At 38.6% G+C, this 14,763-nt stretch overlaps 1 protein-coding gene across 3 annotated transcripts; it reads left to right on the forward strand.

Annotated features, from left to right (window-relative positions):
* Positions 1-1,394: 1,394 nt before the first annotated feature.
* Positions 1,395-14,204, forward strand: LOC127956223 (zinc finger protein AEBP2). 3 transcript variants are annotated; one of them, XM_052554020.1, is made up of 8 exons: positions 1,396-1,967; positions 7,282-7,492; positions 7,686-7,793; positions 8,502-8,694; positions 8,773-8,897; positions 9,579-9,646; positions 12,617-12,730; positions 13,384-14,204. In XM_052554020.1, exons 1-8 carry the CDS (start codon positions 1,531-1,533, stop codon positions 13,394-13,396), a joined length of 1,269 nt encoding a protein of 422 aa, XP_052409980.1. In that variant the 5' UTR covers positions 1,396-1,530; the 3' UTR covers positions 13,397-14,204. The 3 variants fall into 3 exon arrangements, with proteins under 3 accessions (XP_052409979.1, XP_052409980.1, XP_052409981.1); XM_052554021.1 differs by having other exon boundaries at positions 8,502-8,688; XM_052554019.1 differs by having other exon boundaries at positions 1,395-1,967; positions 8,502-8,897.
* The last annotated feature ends 559 nt before the right edge of the window (positions 14,205-14,763 follow it).

Consider the following 14,763-nt stretch of genomic DNA (forward strand, 5'->3'; position numbering starts at 1 on the left):
CTCCGAACACAGTTGATGCGTTTTCTGGGATTTTATCTGACGCCATCTAGTGGTGTTTTCCAGGAAGAGACCGAAAGGTTCATCTGACTCATTATATTCTCTAGATGAGTCTGGAAACCCCCCACCTGAGACAGACGAGAAAAGCTGCAGATAAAAGTTTCTAACCCAACAATAAGACCGGAATCAGAGGAAAACCTGTCATCTAAATACAGTAACACTGGCTTTCATAAACCCGCTTGGACTTCCGCTGCACTTTCTGCCTATTACACTGGTTTTATTTATGTTTTTATTTTTTTATGTATTTATTTTACTAAATAAAACATTAAATACACCTCACATTTGTTATATATGTTATAATAAAATGAAACAATATTATACAAATGTTTTTATTAAATGCAATGTGGTGTAACCATGCAGAACAGAAAGCCTGATTACATGAATTTATAACCTAAATATTATTTGAAATAAATTTCCCAAAAGTGTGTGTGTGTGTGTGTGTATGTATATATATATATATATATATATATATATATATATATATATATATATATATATATATATATATACAATTATTATTATTATTATTATTTAGTAATAATAAAAATAAAGTTACATTATTACGCCAACATGTTTAATCTAAAAATTCAGTCTTTTAATAATTTTTTTTACACCACTTAGATTTTAAAAAGTGCTATACCTGTTTCAAAGTATGTCAAGTATTTATTTTAGTCAGATTTTAAAAGAAACTTTCAAATAATCAAAGAATTTCATATTTGCATCTAAATTTATTTTTATAGTGTTTTATAACACTACTGTTATTGAAATTTCCTCCTTAAAGAAGTGGATGTAAACTAATATCAAATGCATTCTATGATTAAAAATTTTAGATTTTTCTTGTACACCAAAAATCACTAGGATATTAAGTAAAGATCGTGATCCATGAAGATATTTTGTAAATTTACACCGTAAATATATCAAAACGTCTTTCTTTCTTTTTTAAAATAATATGCATTGCTAAGAACTTAATTTGAGAAACTTTAAAGGCGATTTTCTCAATATTTTGATTTCATTTATATATGTCATATATATATATATATATATATATATATATATATATATATATATATATATATATATATATATATATATATATATATAAAATGTATTTTTATTTTCATTATTATTATAATTTTTATTTTCAGATTACAGATTTTCAAATAGTTTGATCTCAGCCAAATATTTTCCGATCCTAACAAACCATACATCAACGGAAAGCTATTTATTCAGCCTTCAGATGATGTATGAGTCTCAATTTCATAAAACTGACCCTTATGACTATTTTTGAGGGTGACAAAGTGTCGAGCACGTGGAGGCATTCATAATAAGCGCGACGTCACGCTAGCTCCTCCCCCCGCGCGCGCGCCCCCGATCAGCCTCCAGCAGTTGTCGATCCGGTCACCGACAGCCTCGCGTTTCATCCGTTTCCCGTCGCTTAAACCCGGTAAGACCGCGCGCAGACGAGCGGAAACGATGGCCGCGATGACTTCTGACGGTTCCGAGCAAGAGTCGTCGAGCCCTAGCGAACAAAACGGCGACGGGAGCGAGTCGGGCCTGCGCGCCGCCGATCCGGAACCGGCCGTTAAGATGGACGCAGCGGAGACCGACGAGAAGCTCAACGGACGCGAGTCTACCGAGCAGAAAACGGAGGAAGCCACGCGGGGAGACACCGGCAACGATGAGGATGGCGAGACCGAAGCGGAGGCGGAGAAAGAGCCGCAGAAGAGCCCCGGCGGCGCGGACGGAACGACGGAGCGGATGAAGGGAGAACAAAGAGAGGAGGAGAGCGCGTCTCCACCGGCGGAGAAAAACAGCGGTAACGGCGGAGGACTGAAGAGGCGCGCGAGTCTGGAGATGATGAGCTCGTCCTCGGAAGGAGAGCCGCTCAGCCGCATGGACTCGGAGGACAGGTGCGCGCGCTACCGATAGTCAACTGACATATGCAGCTTAATCAGTCGTTTAAAGGGTTAGTTCACGCGAAAATTACAATTAAGCCATCAATTTATCACCCTCTTGTCTTCCAAACCCGTGAGGCCGGGCCTAAACTGTGCGATTTCCATCCGATTTTGAGCCAAAATCTGACTCGTGCGGCTCTTTTTCGGGTCGGGCCGATTTTCAGCATTTTCGTGCGTCGTTTGTCGTGCAGTGTAGAAGGCGAAACAAGAGGCGATTAACCTCTCCCGACCGGCAATTGGTTGGTCGGATAAATTTCTGACATGTCCGAAATTTTGGTCACCTCTCGTGAGGTATCGCACTATTGAAGCAGGGCTACAAACCGATTTTTCGCGTTTCCCTCACTGCGCATGCGCAAAACGCAGCGTGTAGTGTGGACTGAAGTGATGTAGGGAAAACTTTTGGAGTTATGGCAAAGAAAAATAAAAGAGGAAAGAAAACGCCTGCTTCCCTCCAGTAAACATTGCAAATGAATTCTTAGCGATGCATATTACTAATCAAAAATGAAGGTTTGATATTACTGTGGGAAATTAACAAAATATCTTCATGGAACATGATCTTTACTTGATATCCTAATGATTTTGGCATAAAAGAAAAATCAATTATTTTGACTCCTACAGTGTATGAAATATACCTGTGATACCCACAACTTAAGATATTTTTGATTAAATCTGGGAGCTCTGTGATCCTGTGTAGACCGCGACACAACTGCAATGTTCTCAGGCTCAGAAACATCTTTAAAACAGTCCCATGTGACATCAGTGTCTCATCTTCTGTTTTGCGAAGCTACAAGAATACTTTTTGTGCGCTAAGAAAACAAAAATAACAAATTATTAACCAAGTCTTTTCCCAGAGTTACCATCTTTCACCATTTGGGAGAGTACCCGCGCTTTCCCAGGACAAAATCGATGGCTGCGTCTGAAATATTGCACTCTTGATGTTACTTCTAGAGATAAATCAGTATTATTGTAATTAAGTTTTCATTTAACTATCACCAAAACACGTTCTATTTTGTTGTTGATCATGAAACCGTTAAACTGCCTCGGAAACCTGTTCAAAATCATATTGCAGTTGCATTGCTGTCTATGGAGGCTCAGAGCTCTCAGATTTCATTAAAACAATAGATTAATTTGTTTTACGAAAATAAACGAAGGTCTTACGGCTTTGGAACGAAGTGAGGGTGAGTAATTAATGACAGAATTTGTATTTTTGGATGAACTAACCCTTTAATATCAGGTCTGCTGGAACATGATGCATTTTATGTGGTGTTTGGATAATTATTCCTCTCTCTCGAGCAAGAAATGTGTAGCTGAACAATTAGACTGAGCCCAAATGAGATGATGACCATACATTTGTGACCGTTTAGACCAGAAATAACAATAATGGCAGAAATAAAAACTATTACTAACAATAATTCATGTAATATTCATGTGGCTTATTGTGTAGTCTTATGGTCATCTGTTTTCTGTTGAATTATTATTTTGGCATGAAGCAGAAATAAAACGAATAATATCTGTTCAACCAATATGTGGTGTAACCATAAAAAGCATTAAAATAATCGTTTTTTTTTTTTTTTAAAGGCATTTTGTATAGTCTTATGTCATTTACTATTAGTTATTTTATCAAAAGCAGAAGTTAAATAAAATCTCTTCTGCAAACACATGGTGCAACCATCAAAAACGTAAAAAAAGTCATATTCATTATACATTTATAATTGTATGGTAAATAAATTAGTTGTTTTTTGTCAAAAAAAAGAAATTAAATGTTATGCAAAAAACATTGCGTAGCCATCAGAGAAGTACAAAATCATATTATTCATGAGGCATATTTTAGTTTTACGGTCATTTATTTACTATTAGTTATTTTACCGAAAGCAGAAATTAAATAATCTCTCTTTTGGAAATACATCATGTAACCATCAACAAAAGTACAAAAAGATCACTAAATTCATAAGACATTGTATAGTATTTTGGTTATTTATTTACTGTTTATTTGCAAATCACTTATTGGACCCTTAAAATTTCCTATTTATGTTATTTGTGTAGTTATGTAAATGGTTGCAAACATGAGCTGCACTTCTCACTTGACGAGGTTCAATTAAACGACACATGACTTGAGTTGCTTCACATGCAAATACTGTTTTTAGGTGAGTTTTCTTAAGAAACCCATCCATTGGATCAAAAAGCATTATACATTTGGTGATGAAATAAGTATATTTTTAGTGTTTACATTTATAGTACAACCATCCCAGATGCATTTTAACAATATTTCTGAGTCTTGCTGCCATTTCGTCATTTTAGTAACTAACTAAACCTGGTGTATTTCTGTACCATAAAACTCTTTTAAATGTCTTTGTCGCAGAAACACAAGAAGGGGTTAGTCAGAATGACTTGTGCACGCTCACTTTCACTGTATGAAAGCCCAATTCAGTGAAAGTGAGATTGAGCCGCAGTCATTCGAGTCATTTCAGAACTTGAAGAATCAGTGAGCTACCCATCAGCACACACAGCAGTTATAGACGGCCTGTTTTTTCCTGATCGAGTCAAGCGTTTTGCTTTGAACTGCTTTTATGTCATCCGGCGTGCTTGGACCCATGAGACCTTTTGCCGTCTTTCCAGATCTCCAGGGTAATGTAGGTGCAGTTGTGCTTGTGTTTTATGGTCTCTTCTGTTGAGGCGCTGGATATCATCTGTCTTTATCATGCCAGGGTGGCTCTTTTATTGTTTGTCTTACTCTAAAGGCACAAGAAAATGGGTTCCTCGTCGTCCGTCTCACTGTAGATGACCTGGCTCGCAGCACATGGGAAATCTCTCTCGACTATCTGCACGGTGAACACAATGCATCAGGTCAGCCCAGGGGTGGAGGCAGGAGAAAGAGGAAGTGTGTGTGTGTGTGTGTGTGTACAGATGCGAATCCCTGCTCTGGGCTAAACGTGCTGCTTTGTGCAGCTTTCACTGGGAATAAGATCTTAAAATCTGAGCGGAGGTCCTGCTGCTTGGGCAGCTGGAGGGGTTAAATGTAACTTTTGTGCAGGGCGTCTGGGAGAGTTTGACCCAGAACACACGACAACTGGCGGATAAGATGACGTGTGCTTTACAGTGTAGCTCAGGTATCATTTGGAGGTGTTTGTTGTCTTCAGTTCAAATCCACAAGTAGTCCAGGTTATTAATCAGAAGGAGGCGCAGAAGTTATTTCTGTTAAAGGGATAGTTCACCCAAAAATGATAATTCTGTCATTTACTCAACCTCAAGTTATTTCAAATCTCTGTATGGGTTTCTTTTTCTTTTGAACACAAAAGATTTTGGCGTCCAAAGAGTTGGTGGGAGCCATTGATCTTCATATTATGAAACAACATGAAGGCGCTTAAACGACAGATATTTTTTTTATTTTGGGTGAACTAACCCTTTAATCATTTTCAGCACAACAATGGCTTTTTTTAACTCATTTTATTTTCAACCAGTGGCTAATGTAAACAAATCTGATTGGTTAGTGCATTAACGCACCCAACATGTGCAATTGGTTATAATGCTGCAAAAACAAAGAAATCTTTGCGTCAACGTGAGCAGATCTAAATGTAATGACTCTGTCGACACTTTCAATTTCTCCTGAATCACAACAGTCATAATTTAGTTTAATTTACACGGGTATTTTAAATCTCCTTGTCTTCAATTTTGGGGGCATTTTTGTTCATTTTGGTGCCAATTTATTCCTGACGCCACTATTAATTTTCAACCCTGATCACAAATCATTTTGGTAATTTAAGTCGTCAATTATAATATTGTTTTTGCTAAAAAAGTGCCATTTAACGCTCTTGGAGCACAAAAGGAGATTTTAGGTGAAGTTTTTGTGGACTGGGTCATATAATGAGCTTTGAGATTTTAAATTTCTGTTGGTATAATCTAAATATCATTAAGGTTTGATGTCTGTGCCAGTTCACCAGGTGTGCCGGCTTGAATATGTGAAAGTGTAAATTTAAGTTTTGAGGGGAACTCCGTGTAGGGTTTTTTTTCCGTTACGTTTGAGTAAAAGCAGGTGTTAATTGTTTGCTCATCCTCTTCAGGAAGTTTTGAAATGGAAATCTCTCACATACAATTGTAATGTCTGACGGCTCCTGCACTTCAGCATAAAGAATTAAAGACCCACGTGTCGAGGTTTAAACCCACTTTGTAGTCTGTCAGGAGAGTAACGAGAGACCAGCTTCTGCTTTCAGATAAAAAAAAAAAAAAACCTGCTGCTAATGTCAGATGTCAGACGCTCAAATACAACTGTTTAGTGACCCACTGAATATGCATTTGAAATAAGTCTGAAATATTAATGCATTTCATGTTAATGTTCATTTTAGTGGGATGGTCAAGTATTACTATTGTTCATACTTGTGGAAATTGATTTGAACAAGTCCCTCATGCAAAATATTGTATGCTAGCACATGCACCATTTTTGTGCATTCTTCAGATAATGTAGAAATCCAGTTGGAGGATTTTCATCAACAAAAAAACAAATCACTGCCGTACCTGTGGGTTTTGCAGCTGTAAACGCTTCATCAGAAGTCAGACTGGCAGTTGGAGTTTGTCTCTGTGATTACCCAGCATCCTGTTCTCTGGCACATCCTGAGATTTAGCGTCGGTTGTGGGCAGTGAAGTCTGAAAGGAACCAACAGATGGAAGTGTGTGAGCCCCTCCTCATCTCCCCTCAGGAGCCATTCAGTCACATTCACTAGAGTTCATGCATGGTGTTTTACTGCGACAGTTTACTGCTGTCCTCTCCCACAATGCACAGCTGCACACTCAAAAGATCACTATTACAGCATTTGTGTGCCACGGTGAGACAGTCGCCCTGCTCCACTGGCCTCATTTACCGCACACAGAGACCTATGGTCATTAACATGGGAGCTGCATTACAGGATTTACCTCAAAAAGTCATTCTTCTCCATCAGTCGCACCTTGTTTGCTTCTTTGTGTTGTTCAGCTTCTCAGGTCAACAACTTGTCATTTACAACCTCATCATGTCCTTTGTATCTGGGGATTTGTGCGTGTAGATTATATTTCAGTGTATATTCATTACTACAGTGGGATTTAATCCTGAAAACATTGTTAAAGGGCATTAAAACGTTTCCACCAAAATAAATTACTAATAGTACTTTTGACATTCAGGAATCAGCATAATCTCAACGATTACGGTCATATCAGGCGGCGAAACATAAACACACCTGAGGTTGTTTCTGAATGAAATTTGGTTTTCTTTGTACTAAGTGATTGTTTCTGTGTGTTTTAGTATCAGCAGCACTCTCATGGACATGGAGAGCATCGCATCCAGCGGTCGATCTACCCCAGCTATGATGAACGGGCACGGTGGGGTGTCTTCCTCCTCCACCAAGGGCTCATCTTACCCCTGCTGCTGGGATCAGTGCCACATGCTGTTCAACAGCAGCCCGGACCTGGCCGAACACATCCGCGGAGTGCACGTGGACGGACAGCGCGGCGGGGTCAGTGTGTGTCTGTGCACGCTCGTTTTATGCACCAAAATGCATTTAAGCCATGTTAAATGTGGCTTTGCATTAGAAGTTCAAACACATTTTTAAAGCAAAGTATTTTACAAAAAGATGTTTGAAATGTCCAAATGCTTTTTGAGACGTGTAAAGAGGTGAAAGTCTCTCACTGCTCACTGTTTGCACGCAGGTGTTCGTGTGTCATTGGAAAGGCTGTAAGGTGTATAACACACCGTCCACCAGTCAGAGCTGGCTGCAGAGACACATGCTCTCTCACAGTGGAGACAAACCATTCAAGGTCAGCCTCTTTGCATACACACAACATTTTTTATTTTTTTTAGCTTCCATTTTATTTAATTGTAATCTGTTTATTTTTTCTTGTTTTATTTAATAAGTTTTTCAACTTATTGTTTTGTAGATTATATTATATTCAGTTGTATTTTATTATATTTAATATAATATCAAGCTTTTAAAATGATTGCAAATGTAAAAGTACTTAACCTTCAAACCTCAAGATTTTAAAAGATAAAAAAAAATCTAACTTATAGCAAATGTTACTTTCACTATTACTAGTTTTTAAGTTTCTGTTTTATTCAATTTTATTTAATTTAACTTAATTTTATTTAGTCGATTTAGTTTGTTTTATTTTTGTAGTTTAGTCAAATAATAATAATAATTATTATTATTATTTTATATTAACTTTATTCTGAAGCACAACTTTAAATTGTCTTACAGGGTCAGTCTCACACATCAGGCCACATTTCACCAAAATATCTAAATTGAGGGAAAAATGTAATTTTAAATTAAGACATTAGTAAATTAGAATTTTAAGAAAAAACATCCTGTTCTTGTTTGTTTGATTTTGAGGTGATATATCACTTAGAGATATTTTGTATAGTGCATTGAGATCCCACTGTTCTACAAGTATAAGCTAGACAATGAAAACTCATGTGAGGTGTTATTTTATTTGCTGTAATTGCTCTGACCGATGTGTGTCTCTGTGAAGTGTGTGGTGGGAGGTTGCAATGCCACCTTCGCCTCCCAGGGGGGGCTAGCGCGCCACGTACCGACCCACTTCAGCTCCCAGAATTCCTCCAAACTCTCAAGCCAAGCCAAGGTGAAGGAAGACTCGCCTTCCAAAGCGGGCATCAACAAACGGAGGAAACTCAAGTACAAACGGCGACGGTCGTTGCGTAAGCGTCAGTGTAACTTCAGTCCTCGTTTAATTCTGCGTTCAAAACTTCCCCTCAATAACTCATTCTGTTTCTTCCCTCCAGCACGACCACATGACTTTTTTGATGCTCAGACCATGGATGCGATCCGTCATCGTGCCATCTGCCTCAATCTAGCCACTCATATTGAGAGCCAAGGCAAAGGCCACAGCGTTGTGTTTCACAGCACGGTGGGTACAACACTTAATCATGCTATTATATTAGCTACTAGCATGAAACTCATACTATTTCTCTGTAGAATATCTAAATATGATTCGTTATTGATCAAGCCATCAAATATTAACATCGTAAGGTCACGTGAAAATCATGGCATATTAACATAATTTGTATTGCATACTGAATATGGTTTCAGACACATTTTGTTTGTAGTAGAAACAGTAAAGAGATTATCCTAGTACTTGTAAATTGATTTATTTTCCAAATCAGTGTTCACTGTAGTGTTTATTCTTGTTTCATAGAGGAAAAATGGTAGGCATCACTAAATGCTTCGTATGCAGTGCACTATTATTCCATTCCTAACACAGCCCATGTTGTTAGTTTCTGTTCTGGACTAGTTTCTTTTTACATGCTAACCATCTCATCAGCGCATTCACTTTCCATAATCCTTTCTAAGGAACTGAGCTGAAGTCAGACTTGCTTGGGCTCTCACGGTCCAGTTAGTCTGGGCCGCTGCTCCCCTGTGTCTTTAATTAAACAGTTAATGAGCTCTTCACAGTCACAACCTCAACTTCTGCTCCCAAAACCCATGAAAACGTCCCGTTTAACCAGCAAGCACACAGCAAGTTTGTAGCATGGGATTAACCCATAAACAAGATCTTATGCATTTCTTCTCATTGTGTGTAATTGAGCAGGTGATCGCCAAGCGCAAGGAGGATTCTGGGAAGGTGAAGGTGCTGCTTCATTGGACACCGGAGGACATGTGAGTATATGAAAGTGCACTGCTCACCTCAGAGCCATGTGCTGAATGTCAGCCGTTTATGAGAGTCACGGGCCACTTGAGGGCGGCCTTACACACTAACGCTTCAAAACACACACACACAAACACACACACACGCCTATGACCTGATATATGTGACAGACTGATGGTTCTGAGGCTCCTTAAGTCACATTAACTTCCTCAAAAACACATACAGACTGATCTATAGCTAGCTTTGTAGATTTTATTAATCCCAAAGGAGAAGTTTAGCATTTCTTAACAGAAAGTAGGGGTAGTATATTGTGTACTACGCAGTATGTCTTTTTTTTTTTTTTTTTTTTTTTTTACAAATTTAAGTACAATAAATGGAAAAAAATAAAAATAAATAAATGGTGTATATAGTTTTACATGTAATTAATAACTTAATAATAACTTTTTTTTTAAATTTATTGATAATTCTTTTTAGTTATAATTGTGTGTGAAATGTGAAACAGTATGCAACACAATGACTGCATCTGAAATCTTAATTTTCTGTGATTTAAAAGTACATACTTTGATCGTTAAGTTCAATATAGTATTAATGTTATTGTAGTGTGACCTACCAGCTTCAGTTGGCATCGCTTCACTGCCATTCATAAATCTCTTTTGGCTTCATGGGATAATAAAGTGGCCAATCATTTTTGGATTTCTGTGAAAACGGTAGATCATCTGGGTATTTTTGCCTACTGTTTTATAAATACTATGAATTTGGACCTAATGCTGCATTTCACATGTTTTCCACCTACTATGTAGTAAGTATGCATATTTGAACAATATTACACTACATTTATCAAATGACCTTTATTCAAATGGTGTCGAGTTCTCATCCCATTAATAACTGATTGTTAATGCATCGAGTCGCTTGGGATAAAAACATTGCCGTAATGAGCCGCAGAGGGAATTGTGGTTGATGCTTCTTCTGTTTCATTCATCACACTTGAAATAGAAGGTCAATTTCAGCACACTGCATTGTGGGAGACAGTATCTGACCCAGTGTGCTTTTTATACATGACATTTTGGCAAGCCAAGTGTTTGTCATTTGGGAATATTAATGCTTACAGAAACTTTCTCATCTTAGAAATAGTAGATAATGTGCCAACATGCCGCTTCTCCCTATTTTTGTCTCTCAATCATTTTTCTCTTCTTCCTGTCTCACTAAATCCATTCTTTCCTTTCTCTTATTTTGTCTTCAGTCTTTTCCCCCTCTTCATGAAACTTTTTTTTTTTCAGTTTAACCTATATTTCTCCGGTCTCTAATATGTTCAGAGGTGCATCAGATCCACCTGAGCTCTCAGATTCAGATCAGTTCCCAGTTCTATGTGGTAAATGTCCACATTAATGTCAGATTTAATGGATTGAAGAACGCTAGCCTGCGTGAATCACCACCCGCCTGGAAACAAAGTCACTTTCCACTGAAGTTTGTCCAAGATAAATACTTTCTAAAGGGTATCCACTCGCTCTCAACATTTCCATGGCTTAGACAAGAGGCCTTTGAACGCATTGCCCGTAACCGTCCTCAGGTTTCCACTCTAATTTGACCATTTTTAGTTAAATGCAGTGAATTATGAGCTGCTTACTTTAATCTTGATGTGCAGTTTAAACTGGTTTTAAATCGACTAAACCACTTTTATGGTTAATGAGCCCCGCTGGTAATATCATTGAATTTACTGCTGCTAAAATGGTCCGTGTTGTGATAACTGATGCACTTGCATACCTGTATACACTCGTGCACACCTTCGCACGGGACCGTGTGCATGTGCACGCTATTCCGAGTCGGGCATCAATCTGAGCCGGAGGAATGTTTGTCAGCTCCGAGATAACACTGAAGAAGTTGCCGTCTCAGGAGACGTTTAAAATGGATTTCTGGGTCACCACAACAAGCTGGAGCCAGACAAGCCTCCTCTGTGGAGGGGAAAAAAGGAAAACATTTTTAATAATCTCATTGTGGAATGCATGTTGGAGGAGAAGGTGGAATGAAGGGCTGTGTGTCTATGCGTTATCCGGCAAATGCTAATATTTATACATGGTGTATATTTTAAAGCTATGATTGGAATTAGGAATGTGCATACTGTATGCACACTAGTATATTTTTGCTGGTGTACTTGATTGAACCCTATGCTGCATACTATTCATGCTATATGAAGCATCATTTTAGACTATGAATTTTGCATATGTGGTCTGTAAATATAAATGACACAACTTTAGGCGATGTGAATACACCGGAAATTGACAATCTAGCATGTTGCATTCTGGGATACCCTATGCAATGTGTACTGGTTGAATAGGGCACATTTTAACACATGTAGTATGTTGAAAAAATTGCTTTGAATACTGTAAATTTTTATGTGTAGTTTGTTGTATTATACTGTTTAAGCTGTAATGCAATGTGCTCTGGCTGTGTAGGATACTATATTTCACAAAGTAATCTGTTAAGCATACTACAAAATGTGGGACATCATATTTTGTATACTACGTTGTATGCACTAGTTGTGTACTGCACGTCCTGTTAAATTTTGTATGTTAAGTGCATTGGATCCTACTAAAGGATGTAGTATCCATCCTATGTAGTGTGCTCCGTTACTGTTGGATATTAGATATCCAAAATGAAGTGCCTAGTATACTACAGAATACAAGACATTGTTTATATTGTATGTTGCATACTGTTCATTTTGAAACATTTAATATATGTTGAGTGCATAGTATTATACAGTAGGATATAGTATCCTATGCAGTGTGCTCTGGCTGTCTACTATGCTATATCCCACAATGCAGTGTGCTTGGTGCACCACAAAATCTGGGACATTGTGTTTAATATATGCACATTTTGACATACAGAATATATGTATTCTATGTACAAAATGCATATTGCTGAATGTGTTGATGTCAAAAAATGTCCCATATTAAGTGTTTTTCTGTCTTTTCTGATGTGCACAGACTTCCAGACGCCTGGGTCAGTGAGAGCGACCGTCCCCAGCTGAAGACCAAAGTGGTCCACCTCTCCCAGCTTCCTCAGGACACAGCGGTTCTGTTGGACCCCAACATCTACAGGTGATCTACATTAACAGCTCACTTAAACCCCCCCCCAAACATTACATGAAGGAGCCGGCAACAACTTCCACGCGTTCGGGCCACGGGAGCAACTGAAGATGCTTTATGAATTTCTCCAGCAGATGGCGCTGGCGTCACTGCATCCAGAACCCAAACATACACTCCCAAACTCACATGGGGGGGAGATCAATAACCTTCGATCCAAGAGAAGATGTTAATTAAAGCTCGGCCCCCTCACATGCTCTAAACTCACCTTTGACCTTCTCCCAGAGACGTACACAGTGATTCCAGGATTGTTTCCCTCGTTAGAGTGGCTATTAATTGATCGTGATACATCATTTCTTGTGTTTATGAGCCTGCAGTAGGAGTTTGTTTACCCAGACTCTCGCACTGGCGTGGAATATGATGCGCTCTGAGCATGTGGTCAAGGCAAAGGCCCTGTGGGTGGAAGCGCATGTATTCATGCATGTTAATGACAGCATGGATGTCTTCAGCTCCCCTGAATAACAGAACAGATGCTGGTCGTCTTCAGGGCTCTGGCGTGCTCTGATGAGCATCTTTATGCATCGTTTTGCCGTACAGAAATGCAATTGGAAATGACGTGGTTGTGCGTTGATGTGTGTGGTACTAAAGCAGGTTCTGCTTGTTTTCAGGATGTTTTTCTAGAAGACTGGGTGGGGAGGGCAGCTTCTGTCAGCGCCTGCTGACGTACCCAAACCGAAGTGGACGCGCGGATCTTTTGAGACGGGACTTATTTCCCTTTCCCTTTTCCCCCTCCACTTTCTCCTTTTTTCTTTTTAATGCTCTGAGTCTGCCAAAGCATGCAGTGAATTTTTAATGTGCTTGAAGAGGAAAAAAAGCACAAAATTGTGAACGGTGACTGTGCTGGACTTTTTAACTGTTTGGGAGGATGTGTTGTTCACCACGGTTTTGGTTTTCCTTCCCTGCGTCCTCAGCTCTGCTGATTATCTCATGCTTTTTTTCACGGAGGAAGTTCCCATGTAAATATTCCAGGAGAAGTGTAATATATTTTTGTACTGTGGAAATGTTACTGTACTGTAGATAGATGTAATAAGCCACAAGCTGACAGAAAACATAATTGTACAGAGTGTGATGGTTAATAGTTATGGATGATGTGAATGCTTCCATAGATTTTGAGAATTTTTTTTTTTTTTTTTTCGAACACGCGCTCACAGACTCTTCTAACTGCTGCTCCAGCTACTGATGATGATGATGGGATGTTATCACCCTCCGTCTGCGCCATTTGTGCGTTCTGCTCAAGCCAAGGAGTGTATAGACATCCTAACGTAACGGTGCTAAAGCTAACACTAGCGATTAGGCTAATGCACACTATAGGATCAATAATGATGGTGCTTCTTAGATCATGTACTTAATAATAATCCGCTGTTTCCCGTACTTAGATCATACTGTCTTTGTAGTAAAGTTGAAATGATATAAAAATGTTTTTATTTTATTTTGGTTGCTTGTTTGTTTGAGTCTTCAGGTTTGCAGCTAACGCAGACTCTAGCCCGTATAAACCTTGTGTTTCTCTCACAGGCCTGTTGTTCATTAGCAGTGAGGAGGCCAGGGACATCTGGGAGTCATTTTATTGGGGCAGATGTGCAAGCGTTGAGCGTCAGAGCCCTCCCAATATGACTCGCTGGTTTAGTCGACACCTGACTGTGGGTTTTTCACTTCATTCTCTCATTCTCATCTGCGGTCGCACTCAGTTTGGGTTTTTAGTCATTATAAATGAGCTCATATCTTCATTCTGGGTTTCTGCAGGTCTTAAAAGTTGTCCTCCCACAAATTCATGCATTTAAAATATGTACAAAAGGTGTTAGATATGTTGGTTTTTCAGTATGAATGTCTAAACATCCTTAAATTTAACTGAAATGACATTAGAAGTCTTATTTTTGGAGAAAAAGCACAAAATTAACAGGTTTTGCTTCAAACGACAACAAATATCTGCCAAAAATGCTCTTTTGAGTGGAGTAAATTATTTTGAGTCCATTTTTTTTCCTTTCTAATCA

The sequence above is a fragment of the Carassius gibelio genome, chromosome B4, assembly GCF_023724105.1.
Source record: "Carassius gibelio isolate Cgi1373 ecotype wild population from Czech Republic chromosome B4, carGib1.2-hapl.c, whole genome shotgun sequence".
Classification (NCBI taxonomy): domain Eukaryota; kingdom Metazoa; phylum Chordata; class Actinopteri; order Cypriniformes; family Cyprinidae; genus Carassius; species Carassius gibelio.

Excerpts from the sequence above, each read along its gene's own strand:
- LOC127956223 (XM_052554019.1), top strand. The coding sequence starts at position 1,531 with ATGGCCGCGATGACTTCTGACGGTTCCGAGCAAGAGTCGTCGAGCCCT. Across the intron at positions 7,493-7,685 it reads TGGACGGACAGCGCGGCGGG|GTGTTCGTGTGTCATTGGAA; the intron begins GTCAGTGTGTGT and ends GTTTGCACGCAG. Across the intron at positions 7,794-8,501 it reads GTGGAGACAAACCATTCAAG|TGTGTGGTGGGAGGTTGCAA; the intron begins GTCAGCCTCTTT and ends GTCTCTGTGAAG.